This window comes from Culicoides brevitarsis, chromosome 2 (genome assembly GCF_036172545.1).
Source record: "Culicoides brevitarsis isolate CSIRO-B50_1 chromosome 2, AGI_CSIRO_Cbre_v1, whole genome shotgun sequence".
NCBI classification, from domain to species: Eukaryota; Metazoa; Arthropoda; class Insecta; order Diptera; family Ceratopogonidae; genus Culicoides; species Culicoides brevitarsis.
This window is the reverse complement of record NC_087086.1, coordinates 21815790-21840818: the sequence shown is the minus strand read 5'-3', so window position 1 is coordinate 21840818 and position 25029 is coordinate 21815790. Positions and strand designations below refer to the sequence as shown.

The 25029-nt window shown below is 27.8% G+C and overlaps 2 protein-coding genes across 2 annotated transcripts; one reads left to right on the top strand and one right to left on the bottom strand.

The window, feature by feature from the left end:
• Nucleotides 1-8: 8 nt before the first annotated feature.
• LOC134831186 (NADH dehydrogenase [ubiquinone] 1 beta subcomplex subunit 10) lies at nucleotides 9-872 on the bottom strand. The gene is made up of 4 exons (XM_063844849.1): nucleotides 691-872; nucleotides 489-624; nucleotides 276-415; nucleotides 9-195 (listed from the first exon to the last, which is right to left on the bottom strand). Exons 1-4 carry the CDS (start codon nucleotides 773-775, stop codon nucleotides 77-79), a joined length of 480 nt encoding a protein of 159 aa, XP_063700919.1. The 5' UTR covers nucleotides 776-872; the 3' UTR covers nucleotides 9-76.
• A 995-nt stretch (nucleotides 873-1867) lies between these two features.
• On the top strand, nucleotides 1868-22043 carry LOC134830066 (uncharacterized). The gene is made up of 2 exons (XM_063843426.1): nucleotides 1868-3151; nucleotides 20126-22043. The coding sequence occupies exons 1-2, from the start codon at nucleotides 2270-2272 to the stop codon at nucleotides 21752-21754; spliced, it is 2511 nt and encodes an 836-aa protein (XP_063699496.1). The 5' UTR covers nucleotides 1868-2269; the 3' UTR covers nucleotides 21755-22043.
• Nucleotides 22044-25029: the final 2986 nt, after the last annotated feature.

Sequence of the window (25029 nt, the reverse complement as noted above, 5' to 3'; positions counted from 1 at the left end):
GTTGAGAATTTGTATTTATTTAAATATTTATTTTTATTCTTTCTTTTTTTCTATGCAATGTGGAAAATGTCGATTTTTAAGCACCTTCAGTTTTCATGCCACTCCCAACGGGCCCATGACGGCGCTCCCAAATCAAACGATGCTTTTGTTTCATATAAGCAGCTCTAGCTTTTCCATATGCACCCAAGTCTCCATCTGAAAAGTAATTGATTGATTGATTGATTCACGTTTTATGTGTAAAATACTTAGTTTTAAGCCTTCGTGTTAACACGTACATTTCGTAAACCAGTTTTCTTCTGCTCTTTTCAAGTAATCCATGAATCCTTGACATTTGGCCACATGATCTGGAGCCTCATAAAAGACGCAATCTTCGAAACGTTGTCGTAAAATGGTGAGAATTTCATTGTCGACCATTCTGTTGAATGAATTTAACACCATAAGACATGTTTGAGAATTACATTTAAGATTAAAAATATCGTTTTGCTTACTTGTCACGTCTAAATTGCTCGTCTGCTTCAAATTGGCACACACGGTCATCCGTATAGCACTCGTCGATTGTGGGCACTCTGCGAAATTGTTGGTGATACCAAGGATATTGTTTTTGATTAGGCTCAACGATGGACTCTAAAATGGCATGATACGAAAACAAAAATTACATAATCTTTCAAGAGCAATAAGGCGTCAACTTACTGCGGAACCACGTAACTGGTCCATCTAACGTAGCCGCCACAGAGTTTGCGAATCGCTCAAAAGGACTGTGTCCGTCTGCACCCATTACTGAGCTTTGAAATTTCCTTTTTTACTTCTTCTTGTGTTTTTCTCGCAAACTCCTCACGATCACTCTGTTATATATAGAGACGACTGAGACGAACAAAAGTGATAACGGGACAACGTTTCAAGTTACTTGTACAAGTCGAGTTAATACGGGACCGATTTCTCATCCAAGTTTCAAGTTTCTTGTACAAGTGTTATGAACAAAAATGAGGAGGCTTGAATCGTTTTGACAACACTCTTTCTTCTAACATATTACTCAGTTTGGAGATAAAATGAGGGAAAAGTGTTTTTTCCGGACTGTTAATAGTTTCTTAAGGGAATATCAGCGGTGTATTATTCCTTTTTTAATGGAATTAGTATTTTCCACTGATATTCGTTTTCAGAAATATGTTCTGAGTAAAAGACTAAAAAAATGTTTTGACACATGAAGGTATTTTAAGAAAGTCTCAGTGTTCTCACTTTCATTCGCCTCACATTTTAGTTTCAAGACAACCTTCTCGCTGAAAAGACGTGTCTGAAAAAATTCAGACATTTTTCATATTTTTAGATTTTTTTGTAAGAAAATTCAAATAAGTATATCTGCACATATTTCCGAAGATATTTCAGTTGTAAACCATTCACTTTATGGGCGAGAAAAAGCAGCTGGATCCCAAAAAATCATATGAGAAAAATAAGCGTCCCAAAATCCTGCTGATGATGTGAGAAATTAATTAAAAGTGAAAAGGAGTCATTTTACGCGAAACGGGATCTCGTGGTCGACCTGGAATACGTAAAATGTAATTATATATTATGTATATATATATTTGGCGACGAAGAGCAATTCTTAGTGCAAATATATACAGTGTGGCAGCCCATATGTGACAAAAATAAACTTAAGAAATGGGGGCCATCATCAAAACCACTCAAAAAAATAATGAAGAATTTGAATAATTGTTGTGAATATGTACAATTGATGAAAATTGTAAAAGACGCAGAATTTTTTTCGTGCTGATTTTAGCGAGTATTTACACGGAAAGAAAAACACAAATTCAAAAATATTATATTGCTTGTTATATTTATTGCGTAAGTGAATATAAATACGTACAATAAATAAATACAAAGATGAAAAATCTTAAGAATACATATATACCTAAGCTAAATAAGAATAACAATAATATTTAGAAGAAAAAAATATTGAGAAATTATATGAATCGATAATAATAATAATAATAAGTGCAAAAGAAGAAAATTTATTTAGTGCCAAAAGTTTGAGCATCAAAAAAAAAATAAATACAGAAATACAAATATGTGAGTGATGACACCTGAAATGAGTTTCTAAGAAAATAAAAAGAAAAAAAAAATAATTAACAAAAATTTATGTGCTAGACACATATAAAAGTCTGTACATAGAAAATAATAAATACATAAAGCTGAATACCCAATAAATATAATAGTGTAATATAAAGAATACACACACAAGTAAATATAATTTGAAAGAAAAAAAAAAACAAAAATCATGTCTGACCAATTTGTGACGCCACGTTTGCGTACGGTCTTAAAGACGTACCAAAACAGTGCAACAAAAAGTCTACAAGGTCCCGGACTGACGCTCATCCATCCACACAAGAAGGAAATCGAGTCGCCAGAATCAGGAGATGAGCACATGTCGCACCTGTCACCAATGCCACCACCTCCTGCCCCAATAATACTGCCACATCCGATTCTTACGGCACCCGATTCACGTACAGGCGTACTACATAAGACACTTATCGAGGGCAAGTTGATTGGAAGCTTTGAATTAGGTGGAGAAATGCGCTTGTGTCTCGCACAATTTTTAAACGATGTACTCACCGACTTCGGGATGGACCAGATAAATAGAGTCTTTGACGAACTCAGAATTTTCTGTTCGCAATGTACGCCGGAGCAGTTGCAGGAATTTAAGCATGCCAAAATTATACCGACTGTCGTAAGCAGTTGTGGACTCATTACACGAACTAACGCCGAAAGACTATGCAGTGCACTACTTCACCTTCCAGAAAGACCAGGAAGCATGAAAGGTCTTCTTTCCTTCAAAGTATATCATCGGTGCTTCGGCAAGTGTGAGGGCATTTGTACACCAGAAATGTATTCATTGAAGGAGCCGGCCTGCATTCAATGTATGGAGTGTAATGGATTTTTTTCACCGCAGAGATTTGTGTGCCATGTACATCGGCAGGAGAACGAAACATGTCATTGGGGCTTTGATTCGTCAAATTGGCGTGATTACATTCACGTAGATGTAGAGGAACAAAATCGGGAAAAGTTTGAGAAACTTTTGGATGCTTTGAAGGAGCGTGAACGCGAAGAATTGGAATACTTGGAAATTTATTTGCGAAAACGAGAACATCTCAAAAGAAAGGTACGATATTCGTCGATCATGTTTTTTTTTCAAAATTTAATTATTCAAGCTACCGCTAAAAAACAAAACATACATTGAAAAGAGAATACGTTTAGAATACTCACAAGTTCAATACACGAAAATATTACTTTACTTTAGAACTCGAACTTGCACAATCGTATACACACATGCCAGTCGAAAGCATGAATCGTGAATGGTCGACAAGGTCAGCGACCGTCAGTCAGTATGGCTATAAGTACATATACATTTAATACCAACAACAACCATTTAACGTTGTCTGACTTTTTTATTATTTTTTTTTCTTTTCTCTATCTCTATATGACTCAATATATATATATATATATATATATATATATGTATAAATATATGTATATATATGGTGCTCAAATATACGTACAAACAAAGCATTTCTATTTGAAGCTACTTAGTCAAGCTTCATAGTAGTGTGATATTTTATTTTATTTTCATGATTTCATGTCTATGACACATCATCGTCATTATCTTGTACTTTTGCCTTGTATAAAATACAATCGCAGTTATGTCGCAGTCTATTTTTCAGAAAGTTTTTTCTTGCTTTGTTTTGTCTCTGTACAATGCATACATTTCAATATTATTATTAAAGCTTTTCTCTGATACAACGACAATGAAGTTGATGATGATGATGATGAATATGTCGATCAAAACCATTCACTCAACTCGTAATATATCAATCGGACATTGACCTTACATGTATGTGTACATATATTGTATAATGTTGTGCTGTTGGCTCACATTTTATACTTTTTTATAATTTATTATATTTTATAAAAGGCATGGGTGAAAGAGCACATTTTCAAGGACGAGTGCGCAATGTTGCTCAAACAAATTGAATTTTGGAGGTGTTCTTCGGGTGTTCTACTGTTAATAAACTTTCAAAAGTCACTAAAGTGTATACTATTTTGAACTAAATAAATTTCAAATTCAACCAAAAATGTATGAAAAAACAAGCGTATATTAAATTCTTAAAACGAAACTCAATAGTTTTGTCCAAAATTTTTGAAATTTTTGAAATAAAACATAAAATAATTTGAAATACTTTTTCTCATACAAAATGCCAAATTTTTAAATAATTTTTGATCGTTAATCAATATTTTGGTTGTTTTGGGAACAAAAAAAAATTTCTTCGAAATGCGGTAAAAAAATAATTATCATAAAAATAACCGTCAAAATTTTTTTGAAAAAAAAATTCAATAATTTTTATGAAGATTATTTTTAAAAGAAAATTTAATGTCAAAATACGATATACAATACAATATAAATAATAATAATATTTATTAAAAATTATGAAAATACACCAAAAATATGTAATTTTTAATGAAATTTTCAACTTTTTTTTTTTATTTGCCTCATTAGATTCTCGACGATTGAGTTTTATTTGGAGCGGCCTTATTTTATTTTTAAATAAAGCTTGTTGATAAATTTTTTATAAAATATACCTACAGGTAAAAAACAAAAATCAAAAAGACAAATTACATAGGTACCTGTTTTTGTAGAACAATAATTTATCCAAGCTTTTGGTAGCATTCGAAACATTTCGTTTTTTCATTTTGTTGTTATCAATATTTAGTCTTCGATACATTCGATTATATGTATTTTTATGACCGACAATAATTAGATTTTGCTACAAAAAAAAATAGGATAAATTCTGATTAGATAGCATTATAAGCTGATATATACTTTCGAAATTTGCCAGAAATCATTTCTTCCATATGAATATTTACAATAAGATGAACACTTCAAATAAGACTTTTAACATTTAACAAATTTTGAAATTGATTACTAATTCTATGAAAACTTTCTTTTCAATTAATAATATAAAATTCAAAACTCCTCAGCCAAAGCCAATATTAAAGAATGATAAACTTTTGGGTATGAAATTAGTGATAAAACTAATGTGCAATTGCACTAATATGCAAATGGTATTCATAATTCCTTTCAATATTGGTATGTTGATTTTAATTGTTGGGTTTGTTAATGGATATCTACTTTACTATATTTTTATTGGGAGTTGCGGGAATCCTCAAATTTAAGGTAAAAACAAAAAATCGCAACATCAAAAGAAAACATTTGTAAAAAGTAGAAAATTAGCAAATATCATGCTTAAACATGTTTTTCAAATTTCGAATTGAAAAAATTGGGAAAAAAATAATAAATTTTTGTAAATTTATTTCGAATTTGTCGGATTACATAAAATTTATTTAATTTTTTTGAATTTTAAACATGAAAACTTAAATTTCAAATTTGAAACCAAATTTGAATTCAAATTCAAATTTGAAGTTTCAAATTCAAATTTGAAAAGTTCAACTGCTTGTATCTCGAAAAGTATTCAACTTTTTCAAAATATTTTTGCAAATTCTAAAAGTACTTGAAATTACCTTTCCAATGATATATATCATGAATGTCATTTTTTGTCAAAAGTCAGCGAATTTGCAGTTCGCATCTCGCAAATTTGCTGTTTTTTCGCGAATTTGCGAGATGCGAACTTCAAATTCGTTGACTTTTAAAGAGAGTTGAGAGGCATGATATATACCATTGAAAAGGTTATTTGAAATACTTTAAGAATTTGCAAAAATATTTTGAAAAAGTTGAATACTTTTCGAGATATAAGCAGTTGAACTTTTCAAATTTGAATTTGAAATTTCAAATTTGAATTTGAATTCAAATTTGGTTTCAAATTTGAAATCTCGATTTTCATGTTTATAATTCAAAAAATCAAATAAATTTTATGTTATCCGACGAATTCGAAATAAATTTACTAAAATGTTATTGATTTTCCAAATTTTTTTCATTTTAAACTGAAAAATCTTGTTTCAGTAAAATTTATGTAATTTTTCTACTTTTTACAAATATTTAATTTTGATGTTGAGATTTTTTATTGTTTACTGAAATTTAAGGATTCCCGCAACTCCTTGTATTGTTTTTTCTCTTAGTTTTATACCTAATTTTTTTTTCCTTGATTTTAAACCTTTTTACGTATGGGGTAAGAATGTTTAATATTCAATAAAAAAATAAAAATATTCAATATACATATAAGTTTTGATTTAAGTTTAAATTTGAGACAAGTAATGTTTTATTTCAGTTTTATTACATGTCTACCTAGAATTGCAATTAAGGACATGTGTTTTTGCTTAGTAGTTTGTTTTTTGACATACCTACATGTAGGAGCAATTTTTTCTTATTGTGTATTTTCCCCTTAAAAAATGAAAATTTTAAGTGCGTTTTTTATTAGGCACACCTTTTAACTCTTTTTCTATTTTATTGATTGACTTTTACAATACTAACCACGATGTATTTGTCAAGAATGGTCAACACGAGGAATATGTTCTAGAAAACATAAAAAAAATGATTGAAAAATGTTGTTGTGTCACAATTAAGCAATTACCTTTCGTTTGATATATTTAACTCCCTAAGCACTTGAAAAAAATTGAGTTCTTTTTTCTCCTCATTGTACAGTGCACACGGTATAAAACAGTATATTTCATAGAAAATATAGCTATTTAGAAAGTTATCTTAAACTTTAAGATTAAATTTTAAAAAAAACATTTTTGTGTTAGGTAATTTCCATGTCCTTTTCTAATTTGACCAAAAATCCTAATTTTTACATCATTGAGTTAAACTAAAATAAAGATTTAAATAGAACAAAACGAATGTGTTTCAATTTTCCCCGTTCATTCGTTTTTTGCATCATCATCATCATTTACTTCATACATAAAACGGGTCATGCCATGTATTGCAACTCTCATTCTATTTTTATTATGCACAAATTCTGTCATAATACGTTACATAGTCGTACAATACTTTATGCACTTGCATAGTAAATATGCGTGTGACTAACATTCTCCTTCCTCGTTTTATTTACTCTTTGTTTCTATGTTGTAATAATGCCCTCTGCAAAAATACAGATTTTCAATATCTAGAAAACACATATAGGTACACCGTATGAGCAAGATAGAGCTGTGATGTGTTTCGTATGCAGAATTAAACTGGGTGGTAGACACATAAAAGAAGGTAGTCATGCCAGGCCTTCTCCTCCATCCACATGATGTCTCGCTACATGCATTTGAAAACGCTAGTCTAGGCAAACTTCAAAAACTATTTAAGTTACACTGCACTGCTTACTCTCTTTTGGTCCTTTGTATACAATATAGACTTTTACTATAATGTCGCAATGCATTTTTAAGTATTGTTGTATGCGCTTGGCAACAAAACTGAAAATTAAAAAAAAAACGAGTAAAATTTTATACATGTAAAAACGCGTCATTTTTAATAGTTTTACTGCAGCCAAATACAAACTATGGTGTGGTATAGGTATTCATGAATTATACTGTAGTACCTTCAAGCCAAGAATCAAATATAATATTGATGCCAAATTCTGTAAAATGTATCATGCTGTCTAGCAATAACATGGTCATGGCAAAACTAGGTCAATTTACATTTTTCTGTTCTGCATTTGAACAGAAAAAAAAAACAAACTATTGTTATACACTGATAAAATAGTTGAAAATCATAAATGGTCCATATCACTAAATAAATGTTGTTTGAAATGATGAATTTAAAAAATTATTCATTAATGGCTAATATGTTTTTGTTATTATTTTTTTTCTTTTCCCTATTTTTCCCTATTATTTTTTTTTAGTGCAGTATTTGACAATTCAATTGACAAAATACTATTTGTCCATCATGCTACAGATTTAGAAATATACCTATCTTTCAGTTTTTTTTTTTTTTTGACAGATATGAAAATAATTTTTATTGTCTGTGTTACCAGTGGTGGATTTACCGCTAGGCTGATGAGGCTGCAGCCTCAGGCCTCGATAATTATGTAGAACAAAGTTCTTCAAAATAGGCCCCAAAATTGTTGAAAAAGGCATAATTCTGAATTATGCTCGTCATTTTATTAGATATATGTAAAAACAGACTCAGGTACAAGAGCCTTTCGTAAAATATTCTAACAAGGCCATCATAATCTTATCTGATTCCAGCCAAATTTGACAGCACGTACTTCAAAATATTTTTTGATAAAAGTAAATAAGAACAATCAATTATGAAAATAATAAAAAAGTCAAATTTCGAATAATCCGGTTGCTAAAGTAACTATATAAATATTTTCTGTTTTTTTTTTTTGAAATAATAATACATTTGTAAGTTATTTTATAACATTTAGTATATATTTACATCAATTTTTACAATAAAATCATTAGCAATCAATTCGATAAAAAATTGTGGATTCTGTCATTATAATCAAAATACAAATAACCAATTTATAATGTATATAGTTTTGAATATATTAACATTTCGTGTACGATCACAATAGGTTTTCGGACCGAGGTGATGCATCCTCAAATCTTCCTTTTCGCGTGACGTAAAATACGTTGGTATAATGACTTTGTATACAAAACTTTTTTGTCAAAAAATGTACTAAGAAAATCATACGTAGCCAAACAAATGTGCTTCTTTAATGTGACAAAAAATTATTGTAAAGAATGATGTTTTTGTGTTTCATTTATATAATACAATTTTTTAACGATAGATTATATAAGTGTTATGCATACATTCCTGTATCATTGTAGAATTTCATTAGATTGTTTAATGTTTATTAAATTGTTAACTTTATTTTGAGGTACGAAAAGACTCATTTAAAAAAATCATGTGCTCTTATTTGTGTTTATCAGAACCTAAATCTAGAGGTTAAATAATAACTAATATGTATTTTTAGTTTGTCATTAACCTTTATTGTATCAATCTCTTTATTTAGCTTTATTTGAGTAAAATTTTGTATCATTTGTTTCTAAAATATGAAAGAATAAAAAACAATACTGACCTTGGTTTCGTATCTCTATTTGATTTTTATAGTAGTATTCTATATTGGAAATGTTATACAGTTAGATATACGAAGCTTGCGGTTTTACATTACATGAAACAAATAGACCGTAGAAAGCGTGCGAAAAAATTGTGATTAATTTGACTCATGTATCTTGAGTTTTCAGTTACTCAACACCAGTTTTTATTTTAACATTAAGTGCGTTTTAGAATTAAGCAATGACTTTGAATTGTTGATCTTATTTTTATAGTTAGGAAAAATACGTAAAGGGTATTCTTTAAAATCATTCTTTAAATATAAAATGGTTCAATAATAGGACTTATAAATAAATGTTTGCATATGCATTTTTTAGGTTTCCACTGAAAAATTTTCTTTGTAAAGGTGTTTTAGATAAGATACTTACATAAATTGAAAGATAAGTTTGTAACACTGGTTTACGAATATTCAGAAAATAGGAAGGCACGGAAACGAACAAAGAAAAAAAATAGAACAAAATGTTTTTTGTATTGTGAGGTTACATCGTTCAATACAATGCTGGCACATGTGAATCATGGATTTCCGAGTTTGTGTGAATATTATGCAAAAAATGAAATATTACTTACAAAAACACTCCAAGGATATTTTTAACCCTATTAATTGTATTAATCTTTCATATCATATAAAAATGATAATTTTTTTCAAACTAAATTTAAATTAATTACAAACACATTAAAATCATTGTTAAATGAAATAAATACATATTTCGGACAAAATTTTAAACAAAAAATTTTAATCCTGCAAAGCTAAACGACATGTTTGATCTAATTTACATCAACTTAAAGTAAAGGATCAATGATATATTTGCTGATACACCTTCGAAGATTTCAAATAATCAAAACAATTTGGCTGTGTTCATAAAACTTTAGGGTACAGGTCGGCTCCCACCGCGGTCTCAAAGGAGTCCTATTTTGGATTCTGTATAAATGACTTTAGCTTTTGATAAATATATCAGAAAATTATAAATGTAAAGGGCCCTAAAACTAAAAGAAATGTTATTTGTTATAACAATTAGTTATTACTTAAGAATTTTAAAAATATTGTGCAGGATGCAGGATTTAAATCTATTGTTTGTTCCTTAGATAGTTTATTATTCAAATGCAGAAATCATTGAAAAATCTGCCGAGTGAAATAACAGCATATTAAAACTATGTACAAATGTCAAAGGACGAAAAACGTGATGAGTCTTGTTTTGAATTCCGTTGGTCGTAAGTTTTTATTGAAGCACGAAGTTTCGTACGTGTAATACAAACAAAAATAATGAAAAATAATAAAAACACACGATCAAAAGCATTGTTGTATTTGGTCATTGACCCTACTGACGACGAAAACAACACCGACGGTTACAACATTAACTTTACGCTATCGTTTGTTTTTGTAAATAGCTGGTATTTCTTTATAAATATTATTATGTTATGTATGTATATTTTTTCATTCGCATTTTTTTAAATTTAAATATAACGACATAAGCACAAGTAGTGTGCAACAGTTAAGTTAAAAATAATAACATTCGCAAAACCGAAAGAAGGATAATAATGTTTTCGTGTCTTTCGTTGACTTTAAATTCAATTTGAAATTACAAACATTCTAAATCAATTTTATGATGGGTATATAATATTTTAAATCTATTAACTTTATTTAAAAAAAAATACAAATTACTAAGAATGTAAAATGTTATGTAAATTATGATATTTTCATTTTAAAAAGCTTGTAAAAATTACTGTTCACCTATACTACTTTTCGCAAAAACTCTCTTCATTTTTCGATAATCCATTAAGCCATTGATAAAGGTAAAAATATTTATCTTTGAATCAATCTTAAAAAATTTCGGACATTTCCACTATAAACAGAGAGTTCAATGGATCGGCTTAGTTTATTAGATAAACATTTTCAAATAATGTGTTTGGTACACCAAGAAAATTATATTTTTAGTATATCATTTTCTATAAATAGTGTACTTTTCTTTTATTTTCTTACTAAAACTCACACGCACACAGCCAAACTTAAAAGTAGACTTTACAAAAGATGACTGTTTAATTTAAACTGACATACACAAGATTATTTAGAGTGTCTCATATTCAAAATGAACAGACAATAAGACAGACAACGTTATTTTTTAGACGACGAAACACGTTCACTCGTTGAACTCACATGTAGTAAATGGAAAAAATATTTACATGTTTTGTTTGAATGTCTGTGTAAATATACATTGTCTCTGGTCGTCTAGAGAATTACAAAAGACGTTTTAAAGTAAATTGAACAGAAATAGTAAAATAAAACAAGATTAAAAAATAATGCAATTACACATCAGTTCACTAACAACAACGCTACATGGAATTCACTTCCCACGAATTTGACCTCTAAAGTACAATCACATACATTTTTATTATATTATTTAAACGTATTTATATATTGTGTGTTTATTAATATTGTCACATTTTACTGAATGAATGATTTGTATTTTCTATAACAAAGTTGCAAAAAACTGTTTTTCTCAACAAGCTTACGAACTTTAAATTATCTAAGGTTTTATCTTTAACTTATTTCAATAAAATAACGTGGATAAATGTATATTAAATTATATGAAATGTGTGCTGATTTTATTACTCTTCGTACAATTTGGTCTATCTTCCAGACAGAAAAGTGTTCGTTAAAACATGGCCGTCGATCGACAGACATTTTATTTATATACTGTCTACGTTGGTTTTGTATATTTTTAAAGATATCAGCACATTATAAATAATGATAATTTTTCATTATTGATACTGTTCACTTTTTTATTTCATTTTCTAGAGAAACATGATGATAATAGTAAGTACCTAACGAATCAGACGACCATCCGTCGGTTCGGATCCGCGAAAAATTTGTGTACGCCAAGACGTTTTCCACAAAAAAGAAGTCAATTGGTTCATCACAAACTATTCACAAAGCCTTAGAAATCTCCTTTGAGAGCGCTCATATTTATCCATGTTTTTTTTTTCATTGTAAAGCACTCTTTTTACGCTTAACTTGATATTACTTATTCTCACTCATACAATTTTTGTGTTACTAAAAAAAAAAGAAAAGTTAACTCTAAATTCCTTCATTTTTATACTTTGATTTTGAAATATTTAAGAAACAATGTTTTTAAACAAATTTTTAAAAATCAGCAGTTTCTGCGTTTTTAGAAATACGACAGTAGTAATTGAAATGTCAAGTTAATCGTACAACAGTTCTTTTCAAAAACAATTATGAAAAATAAATTTTTCATGTTGATAGCTCTCATCTCTTTTACATCTATTTCTGGAGAGATTGATCGAAAGTAACAAAAATAGATTGATTAAAATGCCCATAATTTGAATCTGAGACAGCTTTGATAAATTGTTATCTATATAATTTGTGAAATTTGTGACGATAGTGACCCAACGATATTGAAAAATTTCTAGAGCCTTCAATCTGTAAACTTTAAAAATAGAACTATTGGTTCAACATATAAAATAATATTTATATATAAATGAAAAATTTTTCGAAAGAAACAATTTTGGTACATAAAAATAAATTCATAAAGGATAAGAAAATACAATGAATATTTTATCATCTTCATTGTAGATCGAGCAGCAAAAAATAACCTAAAACACTGAATATTTAACAACATAACATATAGTAAACATAATCAAGGTAGATAGATATTATGAGTTGCGTCAGTGTCTCGACTCCACGTGCCATTTCGTGAAGTTAAATTTCCACAACCACCTATTGCGGCAGTCAAAGAAAATTCAGTTTTTCCTACATAAAAGATGGTATAAATTTCCATGGCACTTGTACCAATACAATCATTGTGTGATATATAAGAAAAAAAAATCCCCGTTTGACATCTTTTATGAAGGTCATTTTCATCCCTTTGAAAGCAAATACATAGAACGATTCAATACAAAATCGCACTTAGGCCAAAACAAGAGTCTTAAATGTTTCATGTTTCCTTTCACCTAATTTTTTCTGAAAATCCCAGGTGGGATATCGAGTATCGAATATCTAAAATGTAAGAAATATTTCAAATTTCAGTACATTTTTGACCATATTTTTTTTGAAAATAGTCAAAATTTCCGTTAGAATCAGTTTAGAGTTCAATTTACATTTTCAATATTTTTTGTGAAAAATTATCAACTTTGAGAAAAAAATATTCATCCCTCCTAATTTTTATTGATTGAAAAAAATATAAAATCCTTAAGAAAATTTTACTTTTTTAGTCTGTAAGATACTCGATATTTATCCTACCTAATGTTCAGAAGGTCTATGAAACCTGAAACATTTGGAATTATTGTATCGGCCTTAAGTACATCTTTTTGAAAGTTGTTTATAAATACATATTCAAAAAATAATTGTCAATTTATTTCTCGGTGAATTTATTTGACGGATATTTTCAAATTTGAATTTTCTAAAAAAATGTTTCCTGTATTCTGTCGTAATAAATTTTTACCTAGCCTAGCATGGCTGACAAAATTTCTATCGTTTTAAAGATAATAACTGTACTAGCATGAAAATGTAGCAGCTAGAATAACAATATGAACGAATGCGTACATCTATACATATAATATATATACATATATACATTTATTCGAAGGCTGTCTGGCAGAGTTGCTAAGTCGTATCGTGTTAAGCGTTAACTGCGTACACAAAAAAAAAAAAAGAAAATTGACGTACCTACGGCATTTATAATATATAGGTACATACACATATATTATACATATATGAGGCGTCGTCTTTATATTTTTTGCTGTCGAAGAATTTTCTTGTGTATATTCAGAAAATTTATTTATTTTTCCATTCCACCAATTTCTGTATCTACCCTTAAATAGTCGACAGACGCGCGCAGGGTGGCGAAATTGTTTTTTTTATCATGAATAAATACCTTGTATTATATAGAAGAATAAAAAAGTATAACATAGCATGTAACCATCATCATGCTTTTTATTGGGAAAATGTCTACACGTGCCAAAACATGGAGAGCCCAATAACCTCATACCACCAAAGACTGGAAAAAGACTGTACCATCACCACCAAATGTCTGAACTAAATTCATCGTTGATGATATTTTTGTAGAAGCAAAAACACAATATAGCTCAGAGTAAATATATGAGTGAAATTTATTTATGTAACCTCCTTGACTACCCGTTCCACATCAGTCGGGCAGCTCCAGTCTGCAAACGGTATAATATTTTATGTATGTAATATTATAGTACATAAGCAAGCCTTGTTTTTGTGGTGATACATATTGAATGGTGTGGCGTCTGTCTGTGTTTTTAGACATCAGCTACCATAGTAGCTGGATTGTCTTTGTACGGTTGATAAATATGTGTAGTGTGTTATTCCTGTGTAAAAAAAATGTGCGCACAAAAAATCAGTAGTTTATTTTTTTGTGCTTCATGAATCTTATCAAAAAATTGGAACACAGAAAAAATATAATTTTTTGCCTTCCAATTATATAATTTCGAATACTAGTCACTGATAAATGATAAGTTAAAAGCTGTCCTAACATTAATTGTTTCATCTATGTAATTTATAATCCTGATTTTTCGATATATATATTGAACAAGTATTTACCTCAATTACCGATTACATCAGATTTGACATTTTCATCTTACTTTTCTGAAAACTGATTTTAAATATGGTAATTCAATTTAAGAATTTTTGTCTCGACAGGTTTGAATTTAACAAAAAAAACTATTTTTTAAAGATAAAATGAGTTTAAAATGTTTCAAATCATATACCTCTATCAGGGTTATAGACTTCAAAACGAATTTTAAATACATTTAAGGAATCAGGACTTCAATCAATTGATATTTTTTGTTGGTAGAAGAAATTTTCATTGAATTAAATTAGTAGTTAATACTACTTAATAAATAAATAAATAATACAAAAATTTTATATACTTTCATAGTAGGTATTGTAAATACCTACATATAATAAAAAATATCTAGATAACTTTTAATTTGTACACAGAGGGATTAAAAACATATGCTTAATATTTATATGACTTTATCATTGAAAACTTAAGAAAAAACGAAAGTAATTACCATGTATTTAATAGAAATAAACTCAAATAATTTTTAGAACAAAATCGTAATATTTTATTGCGATTTCTTTTCTTTATTAGGTTGAATAACATATTCATAAACTAAATAAACTGAATTCATAGAAAAAAATATTGATTTTTTAAAACACTAGAAAAAACGCGCCAATCTGTCGCATGCTCACTCATACTTGTTTGTATAAACCTAGATATGTACTTTTCTTAACTCTGTCTGACGTTCCTTCTATGCCTTCTCTGGTCTAAGAAAGTATATGTTCTGTAGGTCTTTTTTATGTAAGTATTTTTTTATCTCTTGAGAAAATATCTCAAAACAATTTTTTGCAAAACTTTTCATTTTTTATAGCTAAGTACTATTTTGGATTTTTAGTTAATTGTTAGTCAAACGAAAGCTGTCTTTTAATCGACATTTTAAAATACTTTGTGTAATGCGGTAGAAATACAAGGTAAACCAGTTAGAAAGGCTGTAAGAACAGACAACAGAATAAAAGATACATTTAGGTATAAATAAAAAGCCATTGAACTCAATTTCATTTGATTCAAGTATTGAATAAGAGCATTTGTGATAATATTTTTTGACTGAGGATTTTCTGATACTTAAAATATTGAATTTTTGCCCTTAATTATTTTTGCTTTTGCATTTCATTCGAAATACAAGTACTTTGCAAATACCAAATAAAATGTAGTAAAATCTAAGTAATGATACTAAAAAAAAAAAACAAGTTACTTATCTTAAATTTGCGGGTAACTGAAACCAACTCAAAAAAATTATTAATTTCATTTAACATTATTAAATCAGAAAATAACAGTAGCTCTACATCTATGTAGATTACAAGAGTGCAGAGTAGGCAAAAAAGTTAATATATAATTACATTTGATATCTATATTACAAACTCTAATGCGATTTGCAGAAGAAAGCAGTAACAGTCAGCCTTTCTAACATATTTTATCTATTATTTTTATGTTTACAGAAGATTATATATGTATATGATGTATATTTATGTGTATGTCTAGTATGTATGCGATATATATAGGTATATGCGATTCTTCATGCTTCGTAATAAAAACAAAACATTGATTGAAAATAATTTGCTTATTTGCAATTGAAACTTGCGTTATATATTTTTTGCTGCACAGTACTACAATTTATGATTGAGAGTTCTGTTTATTTGCATGTGTGTGATTATTGTTAATAATGTAGTTTTCTTAGTGATACGATGGACATATAAATAAATATATGTAACTCGCTGTACCATAAATAACTATCTCCAATTTATATACATACCTACTACATATTGTTTACTTCATTATACAAAAAGATCATGTAAGTTAATATAAATAATTGTAATCATACATTTGTATCTATTAATTATGTTGAAAAGTTGAAAGAAATACACACTTTTTTAAATAATTATTGATGAATTATCATCAATATAGCAATAAGATGAAATCAGTTGGTATTCAACTGTATTGAAATGATTATACACTACAAGCTTAAGTCAGTCTCATAATAGAAAAATAAAATTATTAGGTGGTAACGGATTTAACAGTTACTTTGATTACTCTTACTTATCAATTTCAAATTTCTTCGTAAAACCATAAATACAGGTGACTTTTTACCTTCAAACAATAATTAATTAACGATTATAAAATCAAAAAATCTTCCGAAAAAATCAAATTTCTTTTAAATATGTTTAATAGTACAAATCTAAAAAATAACAATGTCTATTTAGTAATTAAAATGAAAACAGAATAGCACTATGACCGAAGTTATTCGTTGTTTTATAACCACGCATAATTATTATTTCCAAGAGAATTTTAGTACAGTATCATTGTATCTAATTACATTTGGACATTTAATATTAATTTTATTTTCACAAATTTATAGTAATATTTATTTTTCCTTAATCATAGTTGGCACATTGTAAAAAACTCTATAGTTCATGAAGCAGCATTTTGAGTGATCGCATCAAAATATATATGGATTTGCAAGTCCAATTTTATATACATAGATAGATAGACAGGTATGTTTATGATTTAGCGAAAGAGATGAAAAAAATCAATGTTATTTTTGTGAGGTTAGCGAACTTTTGATGGAAAAAGAGAAGGTTTGACTATTTTACGAAATTCAAAATAAAAAAGTAACATGGAACATTTTGACTTCAGTAGATATGTATCTTACTTGGCATTCATAACGAATAACAATTTCAGAAAATCGGTAGGCTGTTCTATCTTTACGCGTAAAATAAACTTCAGGGTAAATTTCTCTGTAACTTTTTCCTTTTCAGTACGCTGTTAGTCTGGGGATCCTGAGTAATCTGAATCTGATATTTTGTTAGACACAAATTTTGCATGGTTAGAAATCAATATACAATAAAATGAAAAGGTCAAAATCTTTTGTTCGAAAAAAAAAATAATTTTTACATCAATAAAAAACAAAAATGTTATTGAGTTTTTTCTTAAAGAAAAAAAAATATTATTGAAAAATTAATTATTGCTAAAATATGATTTTCTATCACTTGAAAAACTTAAAACTCCTTATATCATTTATTTATGCATTGAAAAATAGAATTAAGGCATGTCCATAAAAAATAATGTAATAATGTAATTGATTTATATTTTGTTTAAAACCTAAAAAAAACATGCAAAATATAAAAAGTTAAATGCAATTCATAAGTAACAACTTATGAAAGGTAGCAACTGAAATAACTAAATATTTAACCATCAGAATCGTCTTTCAAACTCAAACGCATAGTTTTGTTCAGGGACGGGCGGACACATTTTCTCCTTTTATATATATATTTATTTTCTTTTTGTAAATATAGAGATTTCTCTCTCAAAATCCGATGATCGACAGCACATAGGAGCTTTTCCTATACTCCCGTATAACCAGTCCGTTCCTAATATTGCCTATAGTGTGTAGATAGTAAGTGATCGGAATAATGGTATTAGTTTGGCCTTGTCACTTATTTCAAATAATAATAATACACTTTACAAAACAGCAATGCTCGATAAAATGAAACGTTTCGAATTTTTCTTTTTAACGAAACAGACAGTTGAACTTTAAAATTAAAAACATAAACCTTAAATTGACTTCGTTAAAATGAACTGAACTGATGTAAAATTAATTTAACATTTTTATTTATTAGTTTATTGGTAAAAATACATATCTCAAAAAATCATAGTCCCATTTAACCAAAGAACATAAAATCTTCAAAAGTTTTCAACATCCTTCCATTTTGTAAAATAAAACAATGCTGAATGTTGCATTTGTTTTGTGTGGTGTGCATATCAAGGTCTTGCAGTCAAATAAATAAAACATTAAAAACGAGAGATTGCAACAAACAAACTAACGTACATTTCATATGCAAAAATGTATAAGAATTAGTTAATGTAGTGTGATCGACGATGGCATTGAATCCAAACAAAATACATATGATAGCTGTTATAAACTAGGTATAGTAAAATAAAATTTGATGCAGTTTTATATAAATATACATCTACAGTTAATAAAAGTGGTGGGTAGGATCACCGTGCATCGATACAAGTACCTACATATAATAAAAAATATGTAGAAAAAAACTATCTAGAACTCGGTAATATTCTACAGATAATTTAAGAAAAAAATTAAGAAACTTTTCGTTTATTTTGATGTTTATTCTTATGATCCTCAATGAATAAGTTTTACCTTTCATCATTTGAAGCAGAAAATGTTAATCATAAATGTGAAAATCTAAGCTAGATATAAATAATTAATGACATCTGGCTTAATTTTATATTGCAACATAATTTGATTTTTTATAGTTTCAAAGTGATATAAAGCAGAAACACTTCAGTACTACAAAGAAAATGTATTTTAATTTTTAAATATTTGAGACAAAACGTACATACAAAAATAAATAACATGTCAAAATAGTAAAAAAAAATGTAATATATTTAAATACTTAAACAATAAAATAATTATTCTCTCTCAATCTCTTATCACACCATTAGACTATTATCAGATTTGAATCTGAAAGTCAGATCTAGATAAAATAAAAAAACGATGTTAAATTGGAGTAGGTTATCAAAAATTAAAACTATTTAAATTTACTTATTTTTAATCTCCAAATTTATTAATTAATAAGTTCTACATTAAGTACTAAACATCATAGTCAAAGTAGTTACAATTTGTAGATAACAATCAAACTCCATCAATAACGTATAAATATTTATTTATTGTGCCAAAGTCAATAAATTCAGTGCTATACAGTTAAATAAAAAATAACTACTACATACATATGAAAGTTGAATTTCAAATTCTTATCACTAAGCGATTATTTACTTAAATGTCTGAAGTATTTCAAATATATAGTTATAAGAAATAAACAAATTGTAACGTCTAGCTTACTTGTAATATTTGACTTGACAATCTAAGTATAACAAAATAATTAGAGATAACTTATATATTTTTTGTCTGTAATACTATTACACGGTCCAACAATTTTTTTCAAATAATTCTTAACAATTCTGAAACCTTTTGGAGTTGATAGAGGACTTAAAAATATTCGATACGTATTTTTTTGTTTGGCTGTAGAAGGTCAAATTATTTTTTTATGAATTTTAAAAATGGTTTATTTTGCTCCTTGTGTTATTTTGATTTTTGTCAAATTTTTCAAATTTTTTAATTGGAAAAATTTTTTGAAAAAATTTGTTGGACCGTTTTTTCTATTTCTGAATGAAAAATTTTGGACAAATAATACAATTTTTTATTCATACTTCGGAGTCCAATTCACAAGTAGGATTGAAATAGTTCATGAAAACTAATTACACAAAAATTGTGGTGATGCCGAAAACCTTTGTAACACGCCTATTGCTGCTTGTTTGTTTAATGTTTAACATAATTTTGTTGCTAATGTACCTAATAACAGGATATAAATGTATTCCTAGATGCATATCTCTTTTCAATGATTTTTTATAATTTTTACAATTTTGGATGTTCAAATAATTATTAATTATTTTATCTTTTTAGCCTATCGATGAATCAGCTTTGTCCCCAACAACACTTCACTCCGAGGACATTCCATGTGTTAAAAAGCAAAAGTTATCTCCTGAGGAACTTTCGTCTATAGAAATGTATCACCAGCATGTCTTGGCCACACAACTGCGCTATCCACAAATGTCTGCTGCATTTAGACCTTGGACATTACAACAACAACTTGCAGCCGCCACCCGAACACAACAACCACCTCCACAGTCACCTACGAATATTGGCTCTGCTGGTGCCATGAATTCAAAACGACGAATTCATATGCTTCCATTTAATGGTGCGATGAATCCCGAGGGTTTTACGGAACCACCAATTCTCCAAAATCCAGATAAAGTTGTACGTATGACAGACAGTCAAACATTTCAATCTAGTCTTCAGCCTAATGTAGCATTAGCACCACGTAAATTGGCCACACTTAAAGAAAATATGCACGATGGCAGTCGAGAAAAAACTGAGATGAACGGAAGTCGTACTCCGTCAATGGATCATACGATAAATATAAAAATCGAACCACAAATTAAACAAGAGCCACCCAGTACACCGCCAGACATGATTCAATCTCCTGATATTCGATACTCTCCAGCGGGAACAACAACACATCACCGGTCTAGTACTGATGTAACACCAGTAGTGAGTCCCGAATTATCGCAATCTGGCTCCAATGAAATTACATCTTCGACCTCTCCTGTACCTGCCCTAACTCATGATAACAATACCATCGTTAAAAAACAAGAAAGTCTGAGTCCTTCTCCCAATGAACAAGCGAGTCAAGAAGAAAATCGGATACATCACAATCTTCACGTAAATTCAGGAGATTCAATTGGTGTTGGACAAAATGCTGGTCATATTATGCATCAGCATCATATCCATCATCATCATGAGACGATGAGCCGTTTACGACATGGTACAACTATCCCCTCAGATAATATGCATCATAGATCTCAATCTTTATCGAATTCTCCTTCTGTTAAAATGAATGGCGTTGTCTCTACCATGGTCGGTACAGAATTAGAGCTAAGTACAGATACAGATGACGAAAGTATTGCTGGTGAGCCGGATAGTAGTAATACTCCTTATGAAATTCCAAGTGAGTTTCTCAAAGATGTTCGTCCAGATCATCGTGAAAAACTAATAAATGTCATCAAAGCGCTGGTCCAAGAAAATGTGGTATCACGGCAAGAAAATGAAGCTATTCGCATCGAGTTACAACGAAAATGTGATCAATACGATGAGCTACTTCAAAAATATGAATCGATTCAGCAACAATTAGATCACGCCTTTAATGATGTCTCAAAAAACCGACAGCAACTAAGTTCTGGTAACAATGTTTCTGCAAATGATAATGCAGATACAAAAAAACTTGAACCTTCTGTGATAACGACAAAAAGGCCAGAAATAAATAACTTTAATAATCACGATGTCTCACTAAGTTCACATGTAAACCATTCTAACGAAAGGCGTAACGGTTATTCAAACAGTGTAGATGTTGAAATTATCAAGAAAACCATTAAACATAGTACGGACGATACAGTTGTTATTATGCCTTCCAAAAGAGACGCTGAAATTAAGCTCACGACAAATACAGAGCTAGTTAGAAGTACGGTTAACTGATAGCAATTTGCTGTTGTGCGATACTAATCAGCACTAATAATTGAATCATTTTAAAAGAACTCAAAAAGGATTTGCAGTTTTCTTCTTATAATTTTTAAGAGTACTTTGTATATATCTATCAATTGTACAAAACTTATTAATTATTATCACCCACCAACATTTACCTCCTTCAAAAGGGTAAAATATTACAAAATGGCAAATTTTTTATTATTCTTCTTTTTTGTGATTTTTATCATTGTTTTCTAAAACCACAAATATGACAAATTTATTTGAAATCGTCCATTTTTTGTTTGTCAAATAATTATTAAAAATAACCAAGAACAAATGAAATTGATCACCAAGTGGTCTCTTAATCTTTTTGAATTATACCTATTTTATATTTTATCAGTCTAAAATTTTTTATTGTACCTATATTAATCGAAAAGTTCGATTAAACCTATTATAAATTCATTTAAAACATTGTCCTTAATATGATCATTCACTTGAAAAGTCATTTGTATTAAGTATAAGTCAAATAATTATTATTTAATTTAAAAAAGTTCTTAATGACATGTAATATATATTTTTCAAAAAAATAAACAAATGAAAGGAAAAACAACAGTTGTTAGATAAATTCTGCAACTTAAAATATATTTTATCCAATTTACAAATATATAAATATATATAGTATATGTATTTATATGCTGTATCTTGATATTTTTTAAAAACGAAAATATTTGCATTTATTAACATCAACCAGCACAAATTATTCATGAAAAAATAATTTGTAGGGATAAATTCATTATAAAAAAATATCACCAAACAGCTTAACACTAGTGTAAAGTTCAAACAAGAAGTCTTCTAATATGTTATTTACAAATATTTATTAACTTATAATAAGTTTATAAAAATGTGCTGGTTTAAAAAATATACAAAATTTTAAGTTTGGGTCGAATACAGGAGAAACCAAATTGCATAAGAGATTAACAAAAACATATAAAAATACAAAAAATCTTAATATATATATAACGTAGTTTACAAGTATACAGCATATATTTATTATTAGCTTAGTTAAAAAATAATGTAATATTAGTAAGTTATTTGATTAATAATATATAATGATATATTTAAAACAATATATGATTAATAAAGTACATTAAGTATATATTTCATAGAAATAAAACATTTAATTGATCTTGAAGATCATATTAGTTATTAACGTGTGGCATTCTCGTAAAAGGATAAAGCGATATCCCTTGTTCTTTTTTGCTAAACAAAAAAAAAATGATATAAAATAATATTGATAAAACTTTATAATTTTAAAGGTAATGCATAAATGAAAAAAGTTTTTCTGGTAATAATAAAAAAGCAGGTAAATTAATAAAGAAACAAAAATTACAAAATTTAATTTTAAAAATTCATTTTATGTTTTATTCATTATATTTTCTCTTTCAATTTCTTCTTAATTGATATTTCCAAAATATTTGGCTGTGCTTCTTTCTTCAATTTTTTACTATTTTTTTTTTTAAGTTCCAATAAAATTTTGATTTTCATTTCTTGGTAAGTAATTATTTGTCTTAAGTTTTAGTTGCTTCATACGCATAAAAAGCGTTACATCTCAAACCTATATACGACGTAATTATAAATTATATTATCAAACGAAAAAACATAATTTCTGGTTAAGGTTAAAATCTAGAATTAAAAACTGATTATCAAACTTCAGAGTACAAATTAATGATAAAACAAAAAAAAATTGTAGATCATCTGTAATATTAAAAATATACTATAATCTAGTGTTAACACCTAACATGAATCAGTCAGCATTTTCTAAATTTGAAGGTTATTTTCTGGCGTACAGATGATAAAAAAGCACATTTTATTGAAAAAAAAAAAACTGTTTGTAGAATAAATTTTTTTGTAAGGTTCTTCTAAACAAAAGAAAACTTTATTCAAAAAAGTTTAAAAAAAAAATGAATAAACTTGTTATCCCATTTAGAATTCTTAATCTTAATGAGCAATGACTTTTTCAGAAACAAGATACATCCATATATATATAAATATATATTCATTCTCTACATACATTTGTCTCCATAAATCTTTGTCCTTTTCAAACTTTTAAAATAAATATATTCGTAATATGATGATTAGAAATTTAAAAGAAAACCCCTATTCAAAAAGCTAGTGTACATATATTCTTTAAATAAAACTTAATAATTAAACAGAAATATTATTTTTTAAATAAATAACTTGTTACGTTACAAAAATATATATTAATTTCATACTATATATTATATATTAACGCCGATTGAAAGTACAATCTAAAATAAATAAAATTGCTAAAATAATATTATAATTGAAGTTTGTTACCATTTTCAAAAAAAAAACATATATATATATATAAATAATAAAAACCAATGTTAACCCTGTATAAAAAATCATTTAATAAAATTAAAGAATAATTCAAATATAAATAAATCTCTTTTTTTTTAAAATTATTATTATAATTATTATTTTATTCATATAAATTAGCGATAGCGATTTCTTTCCTTCATACGGTTATATTATGTCTGTAGATTAAGCCGAAACATTTACACCAATTTGAAATACATACATTAACGTTATTTAAGACATTTATAGAATCATCTAAGAGGTCTTTAAAGTTTTATATTTTTTTTTTTCAATTAACACCAAGGTAAAATTATATACATACTACATGTACATATTTCACTTTCTTCATGTTTTTACAATTCTGTACTTTATTCATCATTATAATTTTTATTTTATAGTAATCAATATTTTTTTCATAAAGAACGGTCATGTACTCTCATTTATTTTCGTAACGGAATTCGATCGATTGTCGATTTGATCTTCCAACATCTGTTTGTTTCTTAAACTAATGGATGCTTTGTTTAAAATTTTAACGACGCATTACTCATCATCATATTGAGTATACATATATGGTGCATTTCATTCTAAAAAACACCAAAATCACAGTTTTGATTTTTCCATAAACCAGTAAAAGAAATAAAAAAAAAACTGAATAGTTTATCGTGATGTCCATGAAAAAAGAAGAAACTTTTGCTTTGGCTTTTTGCTCCTTATTTTTAAAAATTTTATGATAGTTTTGAAAAAAATTGATCGTAAAATATGGGCAAAATCCGTGTAGCGAAAAAAGATCAAATTTCAAGTTTATTATTTAAAATTTTTTGTTTACCAAGATTATTTGTCGTCTCAAGTACATCAAATTTTAACATGAAACATATGGTCGGAAACGAACCGTTTGGTCAGAAAGGCTA